General features: G+C 40.7%; 4 protein-coding genes across 4 annotated transcripts; 2 read left to right on the plus strand and 2 right to left on the minus strand.

The window, feature by feature from the left end:
- Window positions 1–381: 381 nt before the first annotated feature.
- FOMMEDRAFT_168537 (uncharacterized protein) lies at window positions 382–2,148 on the plus strand (the record flags this gene model as incomplete). Its single annotated transcript, XM_007267312.1, has 12 exons — window positions 382–428; window positions 484–518; window positions 588–781; window positions 929–962; window positions 1,022–1,119; window positions 1,190–1,275; window positions 1,334–1,341; window positions 1,400–1,601; window positions 1,677–1,719; window positions 1,772–1,780; window positions 1,833–1,870; window positions 1,942–2,148. 12 exons carry the CDS (start codon window positions 382–384, stop codon window positions 2,105–2,107), a joined length of 960 nt encoding a protein of 319 aa, XP_007267374.1. The 3' UTR covers window positions 2,108–2,148.
- Window positions 2,149–6,759: 4,611 nt separating this feature from the next.
- On the plus strand, window positions 6,760–7,634 carry FOMMEDRAFT_29082 (manganese superoxide dismutase; the record flags this gene model as incomplete). Its single annotated transcript, XM_007267313.1, has 4 exons — window positions 6,760–6,765; window positions 6,885–7,271; window positions 7,332–7,469; window positions 7,539–7,634. 4 exons carry the CDS (start codon window positions 6,760–6,762, stop codon window positions 7,632–7,634), a joined length of 627 nt encoding a protein of 208 aa, XP_007267375.1.
- Window positions 7,635–8,043: 409 nt separating this feature from the next.
- FOMMEDRAFT_147111 (WD40 repeat-like protein) lies at window positions 8,044–11,354 on the minus strand. Its single transcript, XM_007267314.1, has 11 exons — window positions 11,117–11,354; window positions 9,812–11,052; window positions 9,330–9,706; window positions 9,201–9,276; window positions 9,048–9,105; window positions 8,886–8,977; window positions 8,685–8,777; window positions 8,588–8,599; window positions 8,419–8,518; window positions 8,226–8,304; window positions 8,044–8,095 (listed from the first exon to the last, which is right to left on the minus strand). The coding sequence occupies exons 1-2, from the start codon at window positions 11,348–11,350 to the stop codon at window positions 9,928–9,930; spliced, it is 1,359 nt and encodes a 452-aa protein (XP_007267376.1). The 5' UTR covers window positions 11,351–11,354; the 3' UTR covers window positions 8,044–8,095; window positions 8,226–8,304; window positions 8,419–8,518; window positions 8,588–8,599; window positions 8,685–8,777; window positions 8,886–8,977; window positions 9,048–9,105; window positions 9,201–9,276; window positions 9,330–9,706; window positions 9,812–9,927.
- Window positions 11,355–11,766: 412 nt separating this feature from the next.
- Window positions 11,767–13,295, minus strand: FOMMEDRAFT_157103 (uncharacterized protein; the record flags this gene model as incomplete). Its single annotated transcript, XM_007267315.1, has 4 exons — window positions 11,767–11,914; window positions 11,980–12,381; window positions 12,462–12,764; window positions 12,814–13,295. The coding sequence occupies 4 exons, from the start codon at window positions 13,293–13,295 to the stop codon at window positions 11,767–11,769; spliced, it is 1,335 nt and encodes a 444-aa protein (XP_007267377.1).
- Window positions 13,296–27,312: the final 14,017 nt, after the last annotated feature.

A 27,312-nucleotide genomic window follows, 5' to 3' on the forward strand; every position in this document is an offset into this window, starting at 1 on the left:
AATGTGATGCAATAAGGTATTTTCAACTGTAGCAGACACGCTCAATGCTGTACCTGTAACGACATACGACGATCTAGTCTGGAGCGACATCCGTGAGAATATTTCCGCAACTCACTTGAGATGATCCTCCGTGAATGCCCAGATAACTGTAATCTGGGTGCTTCTGAGAACAACACGCCAAACGACAGATCTAATTCAGGGACGGGGAGAAAGCGTCTCCCGAAAATTTGTCCACTATATTACAGACTCGTAGAGCGACGTTTGCCAACCTTCCGCCTCGCCTCAACCCACCTCATCTCTTTCTAACCCTCTGCTTACCGCTAATACAGGACTCGGCCAGATAACTCGCGTCGGATCTCTGCTTCCCCTGTCGCTTGAAGCATGCAAGATTCAAATTCGAGCCAGCTGGAAGATGCAGTTTTGCAAAGGTATGTCAAATCAGCGATTCCTAACTAGCAGTCCTCATGTATGTCTTCAATCCAGCCAAATCAGCGGATATTTCTCCCTAGCATCTGTCGGTGAGAAATCTGACATAGCCATACCCTTTAACTCAGAATTAATGCCTCGATGATACGCTTTCCCTGCAGTGCTGTTTTACTACGACTATATCCTAACGTTTGATGATGAAGTCCGATTCTTCTGGAGGATAAATAGAAAGACTTCGGGCATACCTTGGTACCGCATAAACACTGTTGCAGTCTTGTTCTTCATGAATCGATATATTCCGCTTGCTATGAATGCTACGATTATCGTGCATAATCTAGGAACGCTGTCGTCATCGGTCAGTGGAATAATTGATATCTTATTCTCGAAGAGCTTTTACTCATGCATTGATTTCTAGAGGTAATTACTTAAAATAATATTTTAACTGTCGTGGAAATTATAAAATCATTTTGGTAGTTGTAGCAAGCTACATACACTCGATCAGATTATTATTGTCATTGTTCAAATAATCGTCGCAAGTACGTCCTATTTGTCCTTTACTTCTTGTTACTTCTTACTAATCGATTCAAATACATAGTGATCACTGGAATCCGCACATACGCCTTATATGAACGAAGTCGAGCAGTATGGAAACTCCTTGCCGCACTTTTTGTTTGCGGAGTGTCAGTGGGATTGGTGCGTCATTTGCAGCCTCTATCTCATTGTATGAAAATTATTTATTTTTACTTGTATATGTCCATACTAGTGGTCTGTCCTTGGGGGTGAAGCGCAATTGCAAACCATCGATGTCCCAGCTAAGTTCGGCTGTCATGCACCGGTATCGGATCAGGAGTAAATGCCTCACTTATATCGATATAAATGCACATGAAACCTGACGGGGTTAATTCAGAGGAATGCGTATGTACAAAACTGGCTCGAATATATGCGACTTCAAATAAATTGCGTCGTTTTACAGGGATAGCAGCACCTTGGATAGTGTTGATGGTATACGATGCTGTCATCTTTTCACTAACACTCTGGAAAGCATTGGAGATATGGAAACTTGGCTCGAGCCGATTATTTCAAATTTTAATTCGAGATGGTGAGCAGACGATTTGTATTTTCGCACAACAGAATGACTTCTTACCGAGGAATATGCTAGGATCGATATTCTTCTTGTCAGTTCTTTTCTCTCACGTTCGGGACATTAACGGCATCTGATAACTAAACTATCCATGCATGTGCGTATACAGTGTTATGACGATGGCAAACCTGTCAAATGTGCTTGTTCTTATGGTCCGTACTTTGAATATTTTGTAATTACGCTTTTTATCTGATACCCCGCTAGCTTGCCCATGTACGTCATTTTCGGAACAGACTTTCGCGTGCCTCCGCTAAATGGCTTGTAGCCTTTCTTGAAAGATGTGTGCACGGCGTTCACAAGCGTGTACGTTTATCCATTGTTATATCCCTCACCTCGCTTTTATTCTTAATTTCGGCCCTTTCAATTTTGTAAAGGATTTCTGTAATAATGGTCTCGCGCCTCATACTGAACATCCAAAACCCGAAGTTGCTTGAAGAGTCTCAGACGAATCGATACGTCGAGACTGTGGAAGTAGGGACACTTGTGACATGTTTCATTGAAGACGAGTCTGATTACACGACGAGTACTTGGACTATCTAGTTTCGAGCTGAAGCGTCGTGTTTTTTTAATTGTGTAGAGTGGTGCTGCTTATTCACAGTGGACATTGACTGTTTCACACTTTCAAGGACTTTGTAATTTTTTCCATGATGATATATATAGACATCAGACGAGTATTAATATGCAAGGCAGATGCATGAAAACTTGCAAGATGCTGTGGCATCTTGAATGACACTGCAAAATTGCATTTATCAAATTGCTATTGTCCTCGATTGTAGGTTACGCTACCAGGCGAAAACCTTAGGTTCGCACACCTGCCAAAAGATGCAGTTAGTCAGGCTTCGTACATATAGATGAATGCACGATAAAGAATGTATCAGAGGACATGGATTTGGCAATCATTGCAAGAAGCTCAGGAACAGCTTCTAGTTGGTAACATTTTTAATTGTTCATCTCGAGAAAGGAATGGGAAGAGCAGTGATGTTAACTCGTGACAAGAAATGTAGCTCTAACCTCTGTCAACACCAAACCGCCTAGCTTATTCCTCGACATCGATCAATTGTGTATTACTTAAATATCAGTCCCTACAAATTCAATGGTCAATATGGCGTTCGAGGCTCGGAACGATCAAAAGAATAGAATGAGATCAGTGAGGGGTGCCCGAAGTAATTGAGCTGTGGCGGGCATTTTCGGCAGCGATGATACGAAGACCGTCGTGTAGAAACATCATATATTATTTGCTCCACTACGGGGAGAGCAAGCCAGACTGGCGGAAACAAGCACTCACAGTGACGAATACTCATCTAAATGCAACCTCAGGTCGATAGCGTAGATCACCATCCTTACCAGGAAGGGATTCTATTGGAACGTATCGTTAGCCTCACAGAAACAAGAATAATGAGAAAAATGAATGTGGGGAAGGAGGGTTCAGATATACAAAAAGTACAGCCTAGGAATTTTCGTCACTTCTAGCAACCCTGCGTAGGGAGCCTCAGGCGGTAACTCCATTATTCATCGTAGGAAGGGCAGGAATAAAAGAAACCGTAAACGAAATTCAAATGGCTTACGTTCAACTCAACCATTTGTACAGTATGGTAGTTGCATGCTCGTACACGTAGTACGCATATCTGAGAAAACAAAAATTGTCAGTTAATAATCAGAAAATTCAAACGGAAGCAGCACGAAAGATGAAGTCGATCAGTGGATTGACAGATAAAGAAAAATCGTCGTGGACACCACGTAGGGGCCACCTCATATACTCTAGTTTGATTGTATGGAGATCATCATTTCGAACATAGCATATCGCCCAGCACTAGGCGAACACTCGAATAAAAGGGTATCGAAACTCATACGCACATCTATTTAAGCCGATTTTTTCTATTCATCCAGTGCGTTAACTGTCTTTACCAAGGAAACAACCATACGGTGTATCATGAGCTGTAAGTAAGACGATTCAGTGCACATGTCTTGAAGAAGAGGAGAAAGGCAGATGGACGCATCAGTGTAACTATGACAAAAAAAAAATCATCGTGCAAGAGCACTCTGATGTTTGGGAATGACTAAAGTATCATCCTTTGCAATCCATTTTGAAAGAATAGCTTACCTGACATCGCATTCATGAGACAGGAGAGGCAGAGAGGCAATGAGAGATGTTTAGGGGAAGTGGATGCGAGAAAGAGCACAGAAAAATTCGACAACGGAAAATGACAATGTTGAGGGCCGGCTCGAAACAGTGGCGTGACCGTGAGACTAAAACCTGTTGATCCGTATTTTGTTCAAATGTCCAAATAAGGAAACGGCTGGACAGACTCAAAATACAACTCAAATTACTCTGCATCCCGTCTCCCCTCATCTTAGATCCAGTCCAATCAGCTATATTATCTGATATTTGAATCTCACACTCAGCAGAGCTGGACTACTAGTATTTATAATTTTGGAAGGATCATCGATGGTGCTGCGAACATATATGTATGAATTGACTGTGACGTAGTGCATTGCCTTTGGTTCTCTGTAAAGCTTGAGACGTCGGGTGAGGGGTAGTCAAGAGAAAAGTTTTAGAGGACGGAGTTCCCCCCCCCCCCAAACACACACTAAGATTTCACCCCTGGTATCCGTTAGAACTGGAATTTGGAGTGAGTATATTCAAGACCATGCATCTGTTTTTGTGCCGACTCAAGTGCAGTGCACAATGGTGCCAACCAGAATGAATCAAAAGTGAGCAGCAGTGTGGTTAACGGTAGTTGTAAATCAGAGCAAGAAAACAACAGGATAGGTGAATGCACGTTTGACAAGACCACCCCTTGTCGTGCTTCACTAATGTGCAACATAGATGTACTCGCGGCTTGATGATGCACAGTGTTTAGGCGGATGCAACACACGAAGTGCGGGGAGAGAATCTGAGAGATAATTCACTTTCACTGCCTGAGAGCAATGTGGGAGCGGGGGGCTAGTGCATTCAGCGCTGTACTTTGCGGTTGACAACAACTTGGCTCACGGTTGTGAAGTCCGTGTTCGGATTATCGGATTATCGGACTTGAACTCTTAGCCCTATCAGTGATTGTGAAGGATAGAAGGACAATAGGGCTGGCCGAGAAGATGGTGAGATGCCGTGAAGCTCAGGAAATAGGGTGCAGTATGTCCTATTGTAGGGGTTCAGCTTTGCATGCACGAACCACAGATGGGAGTCGAGGAGCATATATGCGTTCAGACTAGGCTAGGCGGAATATAGTGACGTCTCATGCAAAATTTCCATTATGTCTTGAGGTTTTGGAAAATTCTGAGTGTCCTGCACAGTGCAAAGTATATTTGAATTGCCTAATATTGTGAAATGGAAGAGCTCAGTGATTTGTGGGACAGAAAAAGTGTACAGCTGCAAGAATGTCACAAAGCTCAGTCGGAGTAGACAGCAAATATGAAAGTGAAGCCCAGACTCCAAATATGATGTTCGCCAGGCGAAACCGTATACCCCGCCCTTCCATGTCGTGTTTGTTGTACTAGCAAAGATAAGAAATACCGCATGGCGCCGCCACACAACCGGTCTGGGGTCGGTAGCTCGTATGCAACCTGTTGTCAAAGATGCATGAACTGAAGCTTGATAGATGAACGGCGACCTTCGAGGATTAGATTCGATGAGGTGCACAACTTTACCATCCTGCGCCAAGAGTTGGGAGTCCAATACTATGCTCATTACTGAAAGCCAGAGTACGACATGCTGCCTCAGTCCGCTTCTTTTCACGGAAAAGAGCGGGGCGTAATCGACGAGACGGAAAAAATGAAGACCACCCTACGTCTAACGAACAGTAAAGACTCTCCGTACCAAGCTTTGTCCCTCTTTGTTTGAGCCTGAGCAAAGCGACCATAGACATGAACCAAGCGAGTAGGAATAGACGTTGGAGTTGGTAAGGTAAAAACCAAGGAAGACCCAGTTAGTCAAATTGTTGCACGGATATCTCGAATAAATGAGCTCTATGTCCAGGCCCAGCAAGGTAATTCACAGAAGTAAGCGTTGATATTGTGTCTCTTACACTTCTCGTTTATCGATCCTGAGAGCGTTTCCCAGTGTCCCCGATGAAAGTGAGATAGCAACCTTCTTGAGAGAGAAGATTTGGATCCAGTCGAGCTAGGCAAATTCAACCACATATTCATCCGAAGCCCAGACAGTATAACTGAACGGTGGAGTGGAGTAGCTGCAATAGACAGGCGGTCCAAAATCATTCACGATGAGCCCGACGCCATAAGGCCGGTCTGGGGTCGGTGCTTGTCTATGGATCTCGATGCAGATGTGCGCGAAGAGACGTCAGAGAGACACGGGGACCTTAGCAGTTGGAGTTCTGGAAAGCTTAAGGCATTACTGATCTGCACCAATGGTAAGGAAACCAATGAGGTATACTGTACTCTGGGTCGAGGGAAGAGATCAAGAGAAAGTACAATAGCTCGGTAGTTTTCCTCGGAAACAAGCGAAAAGTGGGCTCGGATTTCGGAAGAGACGACGAGGGACACAGCATGCATGCCAAGAAAGTTTGTAGCGAGTTATTTTCTGCGGTACTCCCTGCACAGTAGTTACGAGATATGAGACTCGTGGGCATGCGGGGTGCAAGCGAGAACAAAGAAGCTACCCAGTTCGAGCACACAGAAATGAGAAGCCATGGAGAGCATCTGCAGGTGACTGGTGCATCCAGAGTGTCGGGGTAGTGAAAGGAGAAAAGAGAGAAGAGGATGAATTGGCGGAAGGAAAGGTATGAAAGATAAGTACCAGAGGAACGGGAGCACTAAACATAGCATTTAATGTTCAAGTGTCCGTCCACTGGATGTATAGACGAAAGAACGAGCGCGTAACACCGAGACGTCGGATGTCCGATCGCACGTGAACGTTATTCGCCTTCAGGGCCGGTCAACTCGTTTCATTTCCGTTCTGCGGGTTCGCTATCTTGGCTTCGCGATTCAGTGATGTCGGGAAAGAAGGCATGCAGGGCGGAAGAATACGTTGAGGGGATAGGGTGCTGTATACCCTTTATGGATTTGTTATTGAGTCGTCAAGTGCAGGTGCGTCGGTAGAGGCTGAAAGAGCGTTGGGGAAATGTTGAAAGCTTATTCAGCGCGACAATCGTATGACGATATAAAGAGGGCGACTAGCGACAACGACTGCATAACTCACCAGCAACCCTCCTCTCGACTGTCTCACTAGTAGTTCCACTATGCCGGTATGCATCCATCCTTCATCCATGGTACACTCATCTGCTAATGAGCTCTCTTCTCTCTTCCGCTGCGTTGCGATCGTCGCGATCGTCGCGCATATACTCACTTTGATGTCCGTCGATAGCACACTCTCCCGTCGCTGCCCTACGACTACAATGCTCTGGAGCCTTACATCTCCGAGCAAATCATGAAGCTCCACCACACAAAACACCACCAGACATACGTCAATGCCCTCAATGCTGCCGAGGAAGCGTACGCTAAGTCTTCCACGCCGAAGGAGCGCATCGCTCTCCAAGGTGCTCTCAAGTTCAACGGCGGTGGTCACATTAACCACTCGCTGTTCTGGAAGAATATGGCTCCCGCCCCTGAGAAGGGAGGTCGCGGTGGCCAGCTTGACCCGAACTCGGCATTTGCGAAGGCGATCCAACAGGAATTCGGTGACCTTAAGACGTTAGTAGAGAAATTCAACGCAGCGACACTCGCTATCCAAGGATCTGGGTGGGGCTGGCTCGTACGTTGTTTTGGTTTCCGCCCTTGCCATTGATATGATTCTTACTGGTACCATGACCAGGGCTTGAACCCGACGACGAAGAAGCTCGAGATCACGACGACATCCAACCAGGACCCGCTCCTGTCTCACCTCCCTATCATCGGCATCGACATCTGGGAGCACGCATTCTACCTCCAGTACCTCAATGTCAAGCCTGACGTGCGTCCTCCATAGCAACTTCTTACTTCTATTTTAACTTACAACTAATGTATACCCTGTGTGAAACAGTACTTGAAGGCGATCTGGAACGTGATCAACTTTGACGAAGCCGCGAAACGCTATGACGCTGCAGTTACGCAGGGCATCGACGCTGCCAAACTCTGAAGGAAGCGTCTCGAAACGTCGAAGTGCAGGAAGCAGGCACTCGTCAAGTTCTTGGTTCCCGTCTAACCTTGAAGCAGAAGCAGAAGCCGTGAAACGCTGAAATTTAAACGTAGTCCGTGTATGACGTCATATCTCCCATGTATGAAAGAAAGTAAAAGTAAAACCCGAAAGGAAAATTAAAAGATTGTGAATCTTGTCGATCGCAAATATTTGTCCGTATTGGTATAAGGCCGACTTTTTTGGAAGTTCACAATTTATCGTGCTTGAGCTGTGTATTGGTAAGGAACTACTCGGGGAATTATCCATACATACTGTTATCGACACTGCAAGAGTATGAACGGGCCGAGTTGATCTTTCGCCCCTTCCGAGATGCAGCAATATTATTCACCGCAAACAAGCGTACCGTTGATTACTGGGTGAAATCGACACAGCTCTCGTATGTTTGGTCGTTACTGTATGCACTATAAAGCGGATATAGATCAGACTGTCTGACTCAAGGACGAAATAAATAAAAAGACATCGTGAAGCAGTAGAAAAAACGAGAGCAGAATAGAGCAAGAAGGTCTAGAAAAAGCAAGCAAGAATACTCACTACCACCACCACTGGATCGCACACTTCCCAGCACCCGAACACTGGCCTTCCAAGTCCGGAATCGTCACGCTGAAGTCAGCTACAATGTTGTACAACGAGTTTTCCGAGAATTCAAAATGGTAGGGAGAAAAAGCGAAACGTTGTGAGAATGAGTAATGTCATAATTATGATCTGAGACAGCGAGCATGCGTACTTTCGTTCTTTGGCCATTCGGACGGTCCAAGTGACTCGTTCGCGTAAACTGGCCAGTAGAACAGAGGAGCACCGATTGGTTTTTGTGACATTTGATTCACCTAAAATTACCGTCGTTCGCACCATAAGCACTATCCCAATTCAGAGCGAGCCTTGAGAAATGTACGTACGACCGAGACGTTCTGAGATTCATGCGCGCCAAAGAAATGGGCGTAGGATGGGACGCGGTGAGCAGACTCGAAATGTGGTATAGGATGAGAAACATACAGCTGTTCCCGTATGATGTGCCTCAAGATCTATCTTGAAGTTGACGACGTCGCCTGCAGCGTATTTACGTGTGTTACCGACATTGTCTTCAATCTAAGTGAAGCATAAGGATGAACCGTATGAACATCAGTATGAAGATCTCATTAGTGGGCTATGTTCTCCAATGTTGTCCCATGAGGGACAGTGGCAGAACACACGCACCGAGGCGCCTCGACAGAAAAACAAGGGACACGTAGCAGCGTCAAACGAGGAGTCTTCCTTCTCCACTGCAAACTCGATTGGACCCTCTAAATCTGTTGTCACATAATAGTGAAATGGTGAGCAAAGCAAACAGAGGAGAGAAAGTGTATGAAAAGAGGTCACCAGATGTAAGGACATTGTACACCGCCTCGCCACAAGCTGCTTCTGCAACAGGACCGTACTGTTGTCGAGACCCAGCACAGCAGAATGTCAGATTATAATCCACAAAGCTCGTCAGTGGCGATACGATTCATTATTATTAAAGAATGAATCCACCTGGCGTGGTTTAGGAGATGTGACGACCCCATGGCCAGCTACATGAACAGCCAGTGCCGAAATAAAAATGATGAAACTGGAAGTGAAGCCGTGCATTTTCTTTCTGTAACAGTATTCAGATGAGCTCACTTAGATATCTGAGACGCCTCCCTTCTCGCCCACGTCAAGTCGAGATTTTATACCTTCGCCTACTTCTCTTCGCTAATGCCCGTCCAAGAAAGTCTCTTGGCACCCAGTATTGGCGGCCCGCCATCCAGTGCTCACGGATATTAGAGCGGACCGTAAAGTGAGAGAACGCAGCGAAGAATGGGTGTCGCGTAGACGTCGGAATTTCTTCGCAAGCCGCCAGCATACGCTGGCGGGAGCTGACAGCAGCAATATAAAGGAGTGATACATTTGAACAGAGCAGATCCCGAGGAAGTCTTGTTTAGTTTCTTTCGTCGACCGTCTGGTGTCACGCAAGTTAATTGACTGCGGAATCAAGCTGAGTTCATTTGAGGTTAGGTCTAAATTATTCAAGTTTTCGACGACATTACACAATAAAATATACCAGGAAATCATAGACAGCATCAGTTCGATTATCCTCAGAACAGTGTGGAGGCGGAACTCACAAATACTTTTAGCTGCTAACACCGGGTCTTGTTAGCAAGTAAGTGAGCTCTTAGGAAGATCCAACTCAAACGTCCAAACAAACCAAGCTTCATATACTGCAGTGTGCATCCTTAGTCTACCGCGCCTCCTCAGCACGCTCTGGCACGCGCCATATATCTAGGCCCGCCTCACCAGCTACCGCCATCACCCCACTTCTCCAGTCCAATCCCAGCACCTTCGCGTCTCCCCTTTTCTCCGCATCGACGCCCTCACCCGCACGGAAACTGGCAATAGCGCTCTTAGCACTCCGTACATCCCATACACGCACAACTCCATCGTACCCTCCACTTGCGACGTGATGAGAACTCGTAGGCGACGCCGCGAGACAAGCAGGGGTATTCACGTGTTGGAGGATTATAGGCGGTGACACATCAAGAGAAGAAGACGTAGAAGTAAACGTGCGTGTATCGATAATGCGTACAGTGCGATCCGTTGAAGAAGCTGCAAGTAGGTGAGGAGCGGAAAGATGAACGAGGGCAAGGAAGGGAGCTTCTGTAACAGTATGCGTATGTAGACAGATCTCTGTGTCGATATCCCAAGTGCGAACCGTTGCATCAAGTGACGCACTGTACGCGCGCTTCCCGTCTGTCGAAGAGAAGATTGCAGCAGTCACACGTCCAGTGTGGCTCTTAAGTACTGCCGAAGGAGCCTTTCGTTTAGCCTCTGAGGAACCATTCCCAGTCGCCAGGCGCCGACGTTTTCGAGACTTAGGTTCATCGGTGGAGGAAGCGTCAGTCTCGTCCGAAGATGGCACCTTAGAGTCCCAAAGTCCAATGAGGTTATCCCAGCCCGCGGTAAGGAGGTGTTCGCCATCAGGAGAGGATAGAATAGATGAAATAGGAGAGGTATGCAGATGGAGGGAGGCCAATGCTCGGCTTGTCTTCGAATCTGGATTGTAGGACGTTAGCCGCGCCGTCCTATCGTGCGATGCACTCGCTACTATCACATCATTGCTCCTGCCCAAACCATCAGGTGTAGAAGAGATAGTACAGACAGAAGTTACGGCAGCATTGTGTCCCGAAATTGTGTGCACTAGCGATTGGGAGGAGTCGAACACACGCAGCAGACCATCATAGTTTGCAGTAACGAAATGACCTTGCATACCACATGATACATCGGACACCCAATCATCATGTGGCATGCCAGCAATGCGCGTCGGTGGGAGCAGCGACTCGACATACTCAATTTCTAATGTTTCTTCCTGCAAATCATGTCACTGTCAGTGTATCAGCTCCGCGAGGCAGAAAGCGAACAGTGAGGCTCACCGTCCCGACGCCGGTAGCCTCACTCCATTCCTGTAACGAGCCTCTTAAGAGTTCTCCTGTCTTTTTGAGAATGAAATCGAACGGAATTGGCTGAGAGAGGGAGAGCGCCTTATTAACGAGTTGGGATAACTGATAGCGCTTCCATGATGCAGGAATCATGAACTTTTGAGCGGGAAGAGGGTATGGAGTGTGTGTTGTGAAGAGCACTGGCAGAGTAGCAGCTGGTTCGGCCATTGTGAAATGAGGGAACGTTTGGTGACCGCAAGCGAAATAACGAATCCAAGTCTATGAGCATGTAAAGGTACAACTTTTTTTTTGCAAAAGTAAAGAATTTGACACGTGACACTGACAGAATTACTAATTCTATCGTACCTTCTGTAGTGCAGTAATTCGGCGCTCAGATCTTAGTCCTCCTCGTCATCTTTCTTGTGCTACTTGCATGTAACCCTGTCCACGGAAATGAATTTAAAAACTATCAGTACATTTGCTATTTGTTTGACTTTCTATGGACTAAGTTTGCCTTGACAAATGATAATTTGGTACTGTAAATAAATTACAATCAGGAAGACACAATTATATCCTCTAGACAAATTACAGATAGTTGCTCAGCCAGCATTGAGTAGTTGAGGCTGCTCCCTCTCCGGACTGAGTCAAGCTCTTGGGAAAGCCTCCACGGATCGATACCAGATATACTCGATTTGACGGTCGCTCAGAGAAAGCCGTTGCTTGACTCTAGACTTCAGTGTTGTAGATTCTTCTTCGAAACTCGTCCAAGTCTCGTCTCGATTCTCCTTACCACTTAAAGGTTGAGTAGAGTCAGTTGTCGTGTTGAAGACCTCGAAATGGCAGTTGTTATAACATACCTGTTTGATAAAGAAGACCGCTTCAGGAACACGTCAAAATGCAAGCGAGCAAACTCTTCGCATATTTCGACTCGGTTTCTCTCTGATCGTGAAGACCGCCTTCCGGATGAGCGACCTGGAGACATCGCCATCTTTGTCGTAATTTCCTCATTAATATAAAGTGATGGAGGCATGGTTTCCACATTCCCTTTCAAGCACATGTGCAGGCAAGTAAACAAGGTCAATTTGACGTCTATATCATCCTGACTCCACGACTCAGGTTTTTTGTCCAGAAGGCGAATGTACTTCTCCCAGAAAACGACTTCGGAAAACTCGCTATTCGACTTCAGGTCGAAGAGTATGTGAACACCGTGTATGTACAAGAGTTGTCGGATGAAGCACTGTAATTCGACGTGCGACTCTCTTCCCATTTTGATTAAGGAGAAATGTAAAGAATGTAAACATTGCATCTTGCTATACACAAGATACATGAATTCACTCACATCTCTGATGAATAATCTTCCAGGACATCAGCGATAAAGGAGAGTAGAGAAACTCGTGTCGATAGAGAGTCTGTCCGCGAGAGTCTGTCTTGTGGTAGCTCCAAAGATAGGTTGTGTAGCAAGGAGTAAAAGCCACTCGTCTTGTCGAACTCCGAATAGGGTCCTCCGGAAAGTGTAACTTTTTCAGCCAGAAGTTCTCGACGAATGGAAGATACATTGAAGTATCTCCACAGTCTCGGGTACTTATTCAAAAGAATGGCAGCGATTCGGATAGCTTCGAGTTTGACGTTGCGACGTTGTGAGCTTATTGATGGATTAGAGTAAACATAAATGATAACGAGGACAAAGTTACCGTATGGATGCCGCAATAACCCGGCACTGATCCCTAACGATCGAATTGTCCCAGCTTTTGATGTTCTGTCCTCCCCAGAAATAAAGCAGCCCTGACAAGCTGAGCTTGATCACTTTGAATCCGTCGATATCCCAATACCCGTGTTTGACAAGAAAGTAACCGCTAGATTGCAAAGCTACAGATTTGAAGAAGTTATCGATGGAGGTTTCAGCTTGGTACAGCTCGCGTAATCGATCGCGGCCGTAAAGGAGGGGATTTAGCTTTCGTTCGAGAAACCGCCCTCCAGGCTGATAGATGTATTTGTCTATAATTCGACCCGGGCCAGGCAGGTCGTCGCATGTCTGGTTCGATGACAGCCTTTCAGAGAATAGCGAACAAGTATATTCTGATGTATACGATCTCTCTTTCGACGAGACGTCGTCATCCAGAAGGGAGTGCATCTCTGGTAATGACCTCGAACTTGTCATGAATATCGAGCGCATCTTGCTTGTCTTGTTCACAGGGACGGAGCTGCAGCTGCTTTATGGGAGTAAGGAAATGTCGATGGAGCGATAGTGGAGGACGACATCGTTTATTTATCCGCGACGTAGCCCAGGGAACAAGGTTTTTAGCACATCATTCACAGCCTCAGCGCTGTTCCTGCACTGGAAAAACGTATGCAGATGCTTATGTGCAGCAGGCGTGGTGTTATGTATGCGAATACAGGTTGTCAAGTACTGTACCCATCTGTATGGGTACAACCGTAACGTGTAACGCAGGGGTGGTTTGGTTGCTACAGGCATTCACTGGTCCTTTAAACACAACCTTTTGAACCCTCTGCATAATTTTTTATACAAAACTTTTCTTGTTTTTTTCTATTATATACATTCTAGACTATTGTCAATCTCAAGTACTAGTTGAGGTAGAAGAGGTCAGTTGAGTCTGCAAGGTACAGACACTGAGAGGGGTCAAGAGTGAGAAGGAATAGGTAGATCCAAGCAGAACATACAAGTTCTGAAGGTGACAATTAACAAGACAAGAGTAGTACAGAATGACAAAGCCACACTTCAGAACAAGACAATACAAGACAAGACAAGGCAAGATGAATGTTTACTGAGGAGACTGTTAAACTACACACTAAGAGTCACAGTAGAGAGTAACTTGATTGCTGGAAAGTACAAATTACATGAGGGTATTTATAGAAATTATGAGTCCTTTGTAGCTACTAGTCCTTTGTGAACAAATCCACTACTGTCTCCTTTGTATCAACCTATCCAGGACTCTGGATCCAAGTCCCCTTTGTATTGATTGACTAGCTGTCTGAAGGCTCAGAGTCTTACCTTTATGAATTGGAACTAGAGTCTGGAACCTAACTAGTCTGAGTTGAGTGACCAAAACTATTGTGTAGGCAATGATAACATAATTAAAGGATTGCTGATGTGAGGATGATACAACTTTGATACAACTGAGCCCTTCCAATTGGAACATATTAGAACATACATGTTGTATGAGTATGACATCTCCCAGGTGTTTTAGAATGTGACTGTCCCCAGTCACACCCAAGGGTGTAAATTTGCAAACTAGTACACTTTATGTTTCAATCTTCTACTTCTTTTCAAGTTTGTCCTTCTTCTTCAACCATGTCATTGTTGTAAGAAGTGAATCAGGTTTACAACTGAGTACAGGCCCTTGTACAAAGGATACAGGAGTTGCTACAGTGTGTAAGGACAGTAGATTGGCTATTAGTAGTATACTCTACATCAATTTACAACACTCATGTTTTGAGTTAAAGTATGAGCTGCTACAGTACAGTAAGTACAAAGCTGGCCTACACACTTAATGTAGTGAGTACATGTTGAGAGGGAGAACTTAAAGGGGGGCACGTATAGACAAGGGGTGAGGTGACGATTGACCACTCAGTGTCTCTCATCCTTATATTGTATGTATTCTAACTGAGACATTATGAAGTCATTGTCTTGTGGTTTGTCTGTTGATGAACTAATCATCTTATAATACTCCCCTTCAAACTCTTACTAGTCCAAGTAAACTGGTAAGATGTTTGACTTGTGGTACATGTAGTGCTTTAGTTAATATATCTGCTTGTTGATTGTTCGTCCGTATGTATTTCGCATTTATGTACTCTAACTCAATGTAGCATTTAATAAAATCTTTCTTATGATCTAAATGCTTCGTTCGTTCCGAATATTTGAGTTTGTCCAATGTAACTGTTTGTATAACAGTATTGTTATTGCAAAAGATATTAATTGGTGCATCAGAGACCTGCAGAATCTCTTCAGCTAAATGAGTAAGTGTGATCACTTCCTGTGTTCCTCTTGCAAGAGCTATTAATTCAGCTTCATACATTGAATTTGCCACCAGTGTTTGTCTTTTACTTGACCACAAAACTAATGAATTGCTCAAGTAAAATGCATATCCTGATATTGCACAATGCCCTTCTTGCATCATACTGTCTGTGTCTGTATAGCTGTTCAATATTGATTGATTTGTGCTGCCAAGTTGGAGCCAGACATTGCTTGTAGTTTTTAAGTACATGTAACAATGTTTAAGTGCCAGATAATGCTCCATACTGGGGTCATTGAGGTATTTTGCTAACTGATTTGTTGCAAATGCTATATCTGGCTGTGTACAGTCTACAATGTATCTAAGTGCACCAACCATGTTCATGTATGGTATATCAGACATTTGTTTTCTATTGTTATCAGTTTGCAATACTGTTTTTAATTGTGTACTGGGCTGCATAGGTGTTTGTACACTTTGTTTGTTTGTAAGTTTGTAACATTCTATTATACTATTAATATAACGTGTCTGACACATCCTGATGAATCTATACTCTCTGTTGTATTGAATCTCTATACCAAGTAGCCAGTGTAATTTGCTACTGTCTGTATATTGTAAATGACATGCAATAGATTGTTTTATCATTACAATAGTATTATTATTCTTTGCCACAATAGTAATATTGTCAACATGTACAAATAATATGGCTACAGTTATTTCTTTCTTCTTTGTGAAGAATACAGTGTTATCATGTTCGGATTTTGTTAATCTGCATTTAAGTAGTATATTAGATAGTGTTTTATACCATCTTCTACCAGCTTGTTTTAATCTGTATAGTGCTTTTCATAATTGTAATATTTGTCCATTCTGTAATCTGTCTATTAAGTTACCTGGAGGAGGTTTAACATATATTTCCTTGTCTTCTGTTAATTGTCCATACAGATATGCCAATTTTATATCTATCTGATGTATTTCATAATTATTAGATGCTGCCCATACTAATATTAATTGCACTGTAGATAGTCTAACAGTAGGAGCAAATAAATTGTCTGTATGATAGTCAAGGCTGTCAATCTGATAGTTTCCTTGAACTACTAATTGTGCTTTATATTTTTCTATACTATTATCAGTGTATTGCTTTATTTTATAGACAAATTGTGTTCTGATAATGTTAATATTATTGTGTGGATTCATGATTTCCCATGTATTATGATTTTCTAATTGTTTTATTTTGTCTTTCATAGCTGTAATCCATGAATCACAATTTGGACGTTGGATTGCTTCATAAAATGAAGTCGGATCTGATTGTATTTCACTTATTTTAGCATTAAATTCTGTTAAATGAATGGTAATATTATCTTCATCCTTTTTGCTAAGTGCATACATGTGTTTTGTTACATGTTTATTCTCCATACATTGTTCAAGCTCAATAGCACATTCTGTCAGTTTCTGTTTCTGTTCCAATCAATGTAATTTAGGTTCTACTTCTTTTTCAGTTAATTTAACTTTGTCGTCTGTTAAGTCTGTTGGTTCTGCTGCTTTTCCTTTTTTGTTAGGATCAGTGTTGTCTGTATCATTGTCGTCCGTTCTTATTATTCTATCATCCGTTTTGTTATTTTTAATTATTAAACACTCGTTTGTATTGTTGTTTGTATTGTCTATTTTCTCCCCTTCAATTTGAGGAGGTTTACCTTCGAGAAATTGAATATTTTGTTTGATGGTAATTTTATTATTGTGCCAAGTTTTATAGCCTTTACTTTCATTGTCTAATCCTATCCAACAAGTGATGATACCTTACTGTTGTATTTTTGTAGGATTTTCATTGCAAATGATAATATATTGACCAAATTCGTATATATTATCAATTGTTCTGTGTGTTCTGTAACGTTTGTAATGTAGGGTATTATAATTTAAAGCAGCACAGGGTGTTCTATTATGAATATAGGTAATATGAATTGCTGCTTCAGCCTATAATGTAAATAGTAATTCAGTAGATGTTAGATATGCTCTTACACCTCTAAATATAGTTTTATGCATTTGTTCTGCTATTCTGTTCTGTTGTGGAGTATGATGTACTGTTAATCTTTGTTTTGTTCCTTGTGAATCTAAATATTGTTGGAAATCTTCACTAAGGAATACAGTATCATTATCACTTTGTAAAAGTTTTATTTTAACTCTGTGCTGTGTAAATATTTTAGTTGTTCATTGTACATATTGTGTATATGCATCAGATTTTGTTTGTAATTTGAGCATTATGCACTAACAAGTAGAATCGTCTACAATTGTTAATAAGTAGCATATGTTCTTATATGTGTACAGTTCAATAGGACCAATAATATCAATATGAATAAGATCTCCAAATTGATTTGCAAGAGGAGATTGACATAGTTTTGGTATTGGTGTACGTTCAATATTTGCTTTTATGCATTCAATACATTCTTTTTCTTTGTAGTTTGTTATTTTAGTTGATAGTACACTTGGTTGTGTCTTTAATAATCGTTTAATATAATTGTAACTTATGTGTCCAAGGCATTTATGTATATTATAAATAGATAGTTTGTTCATTGTTTTTAATAAATGATTATTGTACAAAATATACAAGTTATTTCTCAATCATATATGTCTAATGTATTTGTTACATAGTGATGTTATAGTACAATTATCATTTGTAAACATAAAAGAATAACCTTCCCTACATAGTAGTGCTTGACTTATGAGGGAAAAGGTCATTTGTAGATAGTAATAGATGTTTTGTAATGTTATGACACTTTTTTCTTGTATATTCTTTGGGATTTTGATACACATAGATCTAGCTCAATTAAGAGTCATTGTTGACCTATTTGCAATAGTTACAATTGTAGGAGTTATGTTGTGTACATCTGTTAATCAAAATAGATAAGGAGTAGCATGTATTGATGCACTAGAATCGAGTAAATCCATTGTTTGCATATAGGATTTCTTGTTAGCTATGATTGTATTTGTAAATACATTGGTACATACCCAGGAAACATATTGTTCGAATTGTTTGTCCTGGTTGCTCAGAATAAGAGTGTAAGCATTATCATTCATTTCAACATCACTTTCCTTTAATTCAACATTGTTTTCGTTTGGGTTTTCAATAATAAATGTGTTTGTTGTGTTTTCTACAGTTTGATTCGTTTTATGTGTGATGTTAGCCTGATGTTTGGTGCATGCAAGCTTCATAGCTTCAGTAGGAGGTTTACAGCATTCCTTAGAGAAATGTCCTGTTTTTCCACAATTGAAACATTTTGCTTTTGTCAGATTGAACAGATTTGGCAGATTGAATTTCCTCTGCTTATTGGCTTTATACATAGTATTAATGTATACATTATTCTTTGTCCAATCATTAGAATCTTGTGCTTGTTTAGCACAGTAATTGTTGTAGGCATTCTGCAATGTAAGGATTAGTTGCTTCAGTTCAACTTTCTTATGTTCATTGACTGGTTTGCCTTCGTTTTGGGCATCAGTAGATTGTATTATTGTATTTACTATGTGTGTATATTGCTCAGGAGTAGCAAGCAATATTGCTGCTTTGTATGTAGAGTTGTGTGGTGGATCACTGTTAGCAGACAGAGTTGTGTATGCTTCCTCAAGTCTGTCTAATGTATGTCTGAAATGTTTTACATGGTCTCTACAAATAAACAGTGCTGATTTGTCAATAACCTTTTTACATACTGTCTGAGGGTTAAAGCGTTCTTCAAGCACTTTCATTAACTGAGGGATAGACGTATTGAAGTGCATATAGTTTGCCAATATTGTGTCAGCAATGTTATTGACTATGTATGCATGAATGGCCTTAGCCATCTCCCTCTCGGCTTTGTTCTGTGGTTCATCCTTTAGTAAGTGTTTGAAGCACATAGCTGTAACACTAGAAACGATACAGTAGTGCCACATCTTGTAGTTTGCTTCAGTCTTAAGCATTGTAATGTTTTGACCAAAGTATTTAGGTACATTGGCTGGTTTACAGTGCATATCTGTATGTGGGGGAACCATGATGCGAATGTGTGTGAATGTATGCAAGTAAAGAGTTTAGAGTGTACAGTGGATGCATGTATGCAGGGAGCTCAAGGCTCATAACCTGTTGAGAGGGAGAACTTAAAGGGGGGCATGCATAGACAAGGGGTGAGGTGACGATTGACTGCTCAGTGTCTCTCGTCCTTATATTGTATGTATTCTAACTGAGACATTATGAAGTCATTGTCTCGTGGTTCGTCTGTTGATGAACTAATCATCTCATAATAGTACATTATAATCAGCCTACAGTGTCTTGTCAGAAGACCCAGAGACAATACAATGTCCAAGCACTTACCCACAACTGTACCAGTTCTGCCCTCTACTCTATTAGTAGCCACAAGGATGCTCTAATCAGTAAACCACTTTGAGAGTATGAAGATACTATGGTCATTAACAAACCAAGTGTTACTCCTCTAACAAAGCAGGTAGTAGAGATTGTAGTTCTGAGACTGTCCAATGTGGTTAAGTATACTGTCTAGGATACTGAGACAGGTGCTCCTATAGGTGAACTGGACGTTCTGCCAGGTTCCAAGTTAGAGTGTGAGCTGTCCACATACTGAGTATACAAGCAGGATCAAACACTAGATAACAAGAGGTTGAACACACTCCTTTATGAGTAGTAAGGAGTGTTACCAGACTGTCAGAATAATGAGGAGGATGACTCAAGCAGTACATAGTCCCTTCTTTACTTATTAATGATTTGACTGACTACTACCAGTCACTTGATCTAGATACAGATTACATATATTTGGGTAGGAGGCATTCTGTGTTGTACAAATCAGACTTCTACAAGACAGACTGGGTAGTAGAGGAGGTTGAAAATGGACAGGTCAAGTTATAGTTCTAGAACAGTTCTCCAGTGCTAGAGTCAGTGTTAGACAGTAGCCTAACACCTTTGACAAGTTGGAGGTGTAGTAGCTGTGTCTGTCAGTACATAGTATGTATTCAAGAGTATAGTGAGACAATTGTATACTTAGTATGTAAGAAGAGTAAGATCTGTTACTCTCTTACAAAGACTAGTAAGGTAGTAAGGGATGTAAGGTTGAGGTGGGGGAGGACAATAGTGACAAACCTGTACCCTGTAGCTAGACTGTCAAGGGTGCATCTGGAGGATCTGGGTAAGTTGTTCTGAGATTAATACTAATAGCTTTTAAAGACAACATTCTTCTAGGTGAACTCTTAGAACACTTGTTGGATGACAGTGAGTTCTGAGAGGATCTAGAGCTTAAACACAAGCTTTGTGTCCTTAGAAGGTAGGTAGCTACCTATTGTACAATGTTGGATACAATAATACAGGACATAGAGCAGTTACAGGCTAGGATGGGCACAAAGGCAAGGTGTTGAAAGGATGGACAGAAGGATGGACAGAATTAGATGTTCCATTCAGAACAATTGAACTAGTATAAGTGAGACAGTTGACATAAAAGCTGCCTGTAGAAGTAGTCAAATATAATCCCCCCTCTATAGTTTTGAATAGTATTTTCTGTATGTTCATAACAATGTGTAATGTTACCAAAGTATGAGTGTAATAATTGTAAGGTAATAAGAGTGACTCAGTATTGATAGGTAAACAACAGAGGCAAGGCCATATGTATACTGAAAGTAAGGCAAACTAACAGAACAAGAATGGAACAAGAACAGAACAAGAACAGAACAAGAACAGAACAAAACCAAAAAAGAAACAGAACAAAAACAGAACCAAAATAGAACAAGAACTATGTAAGAACAGAACAAGAACAGAACAGAACAGAACAAGGCTCTCAATACATGACTTTGAGACTGTTGTGACTAAAGAAATGCAAAAGTGGTCTAAGGGCTGCTAGACAAAAACCTGTGTACAAAAAACCTAGTAGGAAAAAAACATACTACAGGGAAAACCATACAGGTTTGAAGTGTAAGTCTAACTATAATCTACAATTAGTTAAAAGCAAAATCAAAGAAAAACAGAAGACAGAGCAGAACAGGATCAGAATGTTGTCTAGAATATTATAAGGGGTTAATAGAAAAAGGTGAATTCAAGAAAGTATGGAATGTATAAGTCTATAGTAGTTAGTCACAATTGGCCTTTAGTCAGAGTTAGAGTCCTTAGAAAGCTTGTCTGACAGTAGCAGGTTGTTAGTGTTGTCAATTTCATTAGCTAGACTAAAGTTTTCAACAAGATGTGTGACTGGAATCAAGAGTATAGTGTGGGCAAAGTATAGAACCAAGCAGAACACTATAATACAAAGACAGGAGACTAATCCATTGAGTTCAGCTACAATATAGGATCCTCCTTGTGTACAACAGACTACTATGTATGGTCTGAGATAGTATGGCTTGGTTTTTTGTCTAAGATCCATTCATGATTTAGAGTTGTGTATGAGGACAAGTTGACCAGGTTTGAAGTTAAAATCCTTGATTGAGTGTTTGTGCATTTCTTCAAATTGTTAGAGTGAAGCAATCTAGTCTGTATGAACATGTTCTGTAATACTGTAGTTGACATGCTTGAGTTGTAATGAGTTCTGTCATTGTTATGAGTTTGTCTAGTGCTAGAGCAAGATACATTACTTTTATAATATTGAATGGGAGAAGTGGTTCAACACTATAGACAATAAAATAAGGGAACATACTAGTTGTACAACAGATTGTGATCTGATCCAATCAAAAGACAGAATGTGTGTGTTTATACTATTGTAGTTCATTCCCTTTGGTGGCCTTCATAAGGGCTTCCTGTATGTCAAAGTGGTAGTATTCAATAATACTATTAGCTTAAGAGTTGTATGTACTAATACAGATGTGATTAATGTAGTATTGGTTGTAAAGCCAATCTAGTATAGTGACAAACAGGGTTCTGTTGTCAGTAATGAGTTCTGGGAACACACTAAATCAACAGAGTATATCTTTAAAAATGAATTGTCTAATACTTTGTCTAGTTTTGGAACAGAGTAAGTAGAACTCAGAGTAGCTAGAGAGTGTGTATTGAGTATGAACAATGTATCAGAACCCTCCTACTTTCAGTATAAACTTAGTGTTGATGTATACCTTAGTAAATAATAGGGCAATCTTCAGAATGCTGGGAGGGATTAGGATTTGAGTTGTCTGACAGAGTTAGCATTTGTAGTAGGTACAAATGTAGTACTTAATGTCAGGTCTAAGGCTAGGCCACCAGAAGTGGTTAAGAAGTCTAGCCTGGACAGAGTAGACTCCTTTATGTCTGAGATTGTCATACACAGTCTTAACAAGATTCTATCATCAGTTGGGTTCTATTACAAGTTAGTGGTTGTTGTCTCAGGTTTTCTGCCACAGTCAGTCAGTCTTGATAAAGAAAGTGGTTGTATAGTAAACAAAGGTGGTGAATTTGTGATTTTCCATCCTAGACAGTCAGAGGCATGTTTCCAGGAAGGTCTTAACTTGTCTGAGACAATATTCTCTAACACATGTATAATCAGTTGTCAGAAATGTTTTAGAAGGTTTGGTATTGTTTAGAACAGTGAACACAGAACTGTAACAGAAGGTGTAAGCTTAGTCAATCTATTCCTTAAAGTCATCTTCTTCTTCTAGGTTGGCTTCAGTGTACAGACATTGAGACAGTCTATTGGTACAAGCAAACTGTAGGGCTGGAATGTGTTAGAACTTGAAGTTGAACAGTAGGATTCTAGCAATCCATCTGTTAATTGTAGCATTCAGCTGTAGGTCCAGGTTATTTATCATACTCTTAACATAGACAGTATTCATTTCTACTACTAACTTCCTCACTCTAATAAGGTGAATTTGTAAGGTATAGAGTACACAGAACAATCTGAAGAGTTTGATCTTAGCTTAGGAGTATTAGGATTGTACTTTGTTCTAGTTAATCAATCCAAATTGGTTGATTTGACAATGACTGTTGAGGTGTTCTTGTCCAAGATAGAATCCTACACTAATAATAGATGAGTCTACAGTGACAATAACCTCCATGTCTGACTCATAATTAATAACACATAAGGCAGGGCTATTAATAATAGTATCTTTGAGTTTGTCCATTACTACCATGTGTTCTGAATGGAACTTGAACAGAGTATTGTACTTGGTCAAATGTGTGAGTAGTCTAGCAAGCTGAGCAAAATTTCAAATAAACATACAGAGGACACTTACAGTTCTGAGGAATCCTCTAACTTTGGAGACAGATTGACATGTAGGCCAGTTACAGATTTTCTGGACTTTTGAATCATCTGGCTCCCTTCCAGCATAGGTACACTTATAACCTAAGACAGTTGTGTACAGTTGGAACACACACAGCTTCAGACTGGAGAACATTCTGTAGACTGCTTTAACTTACTGTATGACATAGTTTAGGTTGTGAGTGTGTTCCTACACAAATTGTCAGATACTAGGGTTTCTGGGAACAGTTTTGTACATTCTGTCTGAAAGTTCATATCTTATAGTTCTGCCTTTGACATAGACATTATTAGTGTAGGGTTGTACTGTATTAGGAATTTTGTCATGTAAAATAAAAGTAATATTACTGTGTATAATTTGAAAAGAATTAGTATAACTTATCAGAATAATAGTAAGTCAGAATGTTCCAAGTAGTGTCTGAAACATTGTAAGATTGTAAGAGTGTTCATTAAGAGAGTGTTGGTCAAAGGTAACAAAGAGATCTAGCACAGAGTAAATAGCCCTTCTAGAGAAGGATTTAACAACCTGTTCAATTATTAGAGGTACAGATGAGTCTCAGATTAAAACTCAGTTGAGTTTCTAGAGATTGTAGACCAGGCACAGAGACTTTCTGTCTTTCTTTACTATAGTAAACTATCAGGAATAGTAAGATGAGTTTGACAGCTCATAAACTCTAGTGGTGATTTTGTCTTTGAGAATTTTCACAACTGTGTCAAGGTTTCTCTATAGAATCCAGATGTTCCTTTGTACTCATGGAATATGTGGAACAGTCAGAATCAATATTGGATTAAAGTATTCTGAGTCTAGGGCACCTTTCTCAAGCTTGTTCCAGGCAAAGGCATCTTCATGTATTAAAATCAGGTTGATCAAAAGCTAGCACTCTTCTAGCTAGAGGAAGTTGTATAGATTAATGTTAAGAGCTTCCATGTGTTCTTGTATGAAATAGTGTGTTAGGACAAACAGCTTAGAGTGTAGTAGTAGTTCTAGCATGTCTTTCAACAGATCAGGATACTTCTGTTAAATAATCTGAAACTCTTCTAGGAGAGTTCTAGCAACTGGTCTAACCTTCTTTACTACCTTCTTGTATACAAATATGTTTTCTCTAGGGCTGTCAGGCATGTATAAAACAAAGGGGTCTAATCCTAGGGTAGGTGACAGAGTGACTAGACAACTGAGGAGCAGATTAACTATAGTAGAGACTAGTGTGTGTCTATTATAGGATAGTGTGTGTGTGTCAGGATTTGCAGCTTTAATAGTATTAGAACTCAAATTGGAACACTGTTTGTCCTGAACACTGAGGGGCTGATTAACTAATATAAGAGTTGAGAGATTAGTGATTACTACAAATCCTTGTTTGTTGTGTTTCTGTAGAATGGTTTGTGTTCTGGTTATAACTCAGCACTTCTGTTAATAATCTGAGGGATCTGATAGTATTATAGATTAGTTACTGTTAATAAAGTCCTTTATTTTACATTCTGTAATAGTAAAGAATGGTTGGCCTAGGAGTGCCTTAAACAGGGCTTGACAAATGACTTGGGCTTGGAGGGTAATGTTAACTCTAACAATATTGATCTTTACATTCTCAACAGTACTGAGTGTTAGTACTTGTCTAGAGTTAGTAGTTTTAAGCATAATTGTAAGATCAGAACACAGATGGATTCTGAGATGTTTCTATACATTCTTACAAATAATACAGAGTGTTACTCCTTAGTCTAGAATATAGTGGATTTCTTTAGTATCTTTGAAGATGGCTTTAACTGTATGTAACAGTATAGCCTGTTCTACAACTGACTCTAGACTCTACACATACTGTGAGACTTGAACTACAATTGTATCTTTAGAAGTCATTAGTTCTAAGGGTTCTGTCAAGACAAGGTGTGTGACAGTATTCAGAACTCACTTAGCAGATAACAGTTCCTTGACTTACTTTCAGACATCAGGTACAATTAACAACAGCTCCTTTAGAGTGAGGCTAATATTAGAGTTTAGAATGTGAGAGACTATCTGCTAGACAATGATAGGGTCTTTGATAGGAGAGAGATTACAGTACTAATGTGGTTCTGGTAGTAGTCTGGTAGTAGGCTTGTTAGTGTACTTTGATCTGTCATACTTTAGAGCCTGGCTTACTTTAGTAAGTAGTGTGAGCTTTAGTTCCAGCTTAGGTTCCTTATCCTTCTTCTTTAGAACACTTATTGTTCTATACCTTAGAACCTCTACTCTGTTGAACTTGAGCTTCTTACTAGTAGCAACTTTCTTCTTTGCCTCTCTGAGTAAGACTTTAAGTCTTTCAACCTTGTATTCTACTTCTGAGACTTCTTCAATATATGTGACTAGAACAGTAAACAATGTTTAGGATACTAGTACTGGTTTTACAATTTCAAGGAGGGACACTATATGTGGTAGTGTGTCCTGTACATTTTAGGAGACTTAAGCATACTTTCTAGAGTTGGTTGTATAATACTAGTTAAAACAATCTATAAGTAGTTAGCCTTAGATTGTTGACAGAACAAACAATCTGTTAGGGAGAACAACCTTTCTAAATGTGTTCCAGATACACTTTCTATTACAAATGAACTCATTAACCTTTGAACACAAGTGAATAAAGTGTCTGTCTTCTCTGTAGAAGGAGCAGTTTGTGTTACAGGACAGTCTTACAGAATGAGTAGATTGTACAGATTGTACAGATTGTGTACCTGTGTTTCCTATAAACAGGGAACTGGTCTTACATTCAAACAAGTCTAACTTGCTTTAGAATGAGTAGAGCAAATCAAGAATAGTGACTATGTTTGTGTCTTCTTTCTTTATTAGAATAGTTCTAGAACTTATTGTTCTAGACACATTAGTTGTCTTTCCCAAGTATTGTAAAGCCATACCTCCCTATATAAGCTTAACAGCCTTAACAACTTTAGTGTATGTGTAAGCTATACAACTGTTGTAGTTAGAGTTGTAGACTAGCAAACAGAGAGTTAGCTGATCTTTGAAGGCACCTATAATACTGTTAAGGAACACTTTGTTCCAATCTTCTTCTGTGATTTCTTTCTTTAAGACTAGGAAGCTTGCTATCTTCTGGAATTCACACTAATACTCTACAAACTCCTCTCAGTTCTGAATTCTGGTGACAGTCTATTGTTGGACTAGAATACAGAGGTTATTCTTTGTATAGTAGTAATTACAGTTAAGGGACAGGTATAATCCAAGAATTACTACTTAAGCAGCTTACTAATCTGAGGCACTGTCTACAGCTTCAGGTATTAAGGCCTAGATCTTAGAATCAGATTAGTTAGTATAATATTTTACTCTCTAAATAAGCTGTTGATTAGAAAGTTGGAACTCATCTTTAATCATTTCTACTTCTTTAAGGAACTGAGGCAGGTCCTACACATTAGTTCTGTTATAACAGGGAGTATTACAGCTTGTTTAGTATAGGAGTAAGCTAGTCTGTCCTCAGATTGTAACTAGTAGAGTATTTAGAATGTTAGTTGTAACTAGCTAGCTACTCAGAGTACTGGCTATAGTAGACAAGCTGCTCAGATTATTCTGTAAGCTCATCTGTTAAGACTGGGAACTTATCAGATTGTTCTGTATACTCAGAACTGTTAGAACAATTGGAATTGGTAGAAACACTAGAGTGATTGTGTAGTCCTCTTCTTAAACAGACAGAACAGAAGATACAGAACAAGTAGAGTTGTGTGTAGAGGTTGATAGAAACAAACTAGGGAACAAACTATGAAACATAGATAGTGAAGCTAAGCTGGATTGCTTAAGAGGTTGTACAGAAACCCCTTTAGAAACAGGACTGAGTGTACAGAATACAGATTGTAAGAGGTTACAGTTGACTAAATCTAATTTAGGTCTAGAATCTGATTCTTCTGTAATTGAGTTAGTGTACTCTTAGTAGTGCTGCCACCTGTTGGCTGCTCAGCCTACTCAAGACACCTTAAGAAACCCCCCTTACAGTAGGCTCCAAAATGTTGATCTCAAGTACTAGTTAAGGTAGAAGAGGTTAGTTGAGTCTGTAAGGTACAAACACTAAGAGGGGTCAAGAGTAAG

The sequence above is a fragment of the Fomitiporia mediterranea genome (assembly GCF_000271605.1).
Source record: "Fomitiporia mediterranea MF3/22 unplaced genomic scaffold FOMMEscaffold_7, whole genome shotgun sequence".
In the NCBI taxonomy this organism is placed as follows: Eukaryota; Fungi; Basidiomycota; class Agaricomycetes; order Hymenochaetales; family Hymenochaetaceae; genus Fomitiporia; species Fomitiporia mediterranea.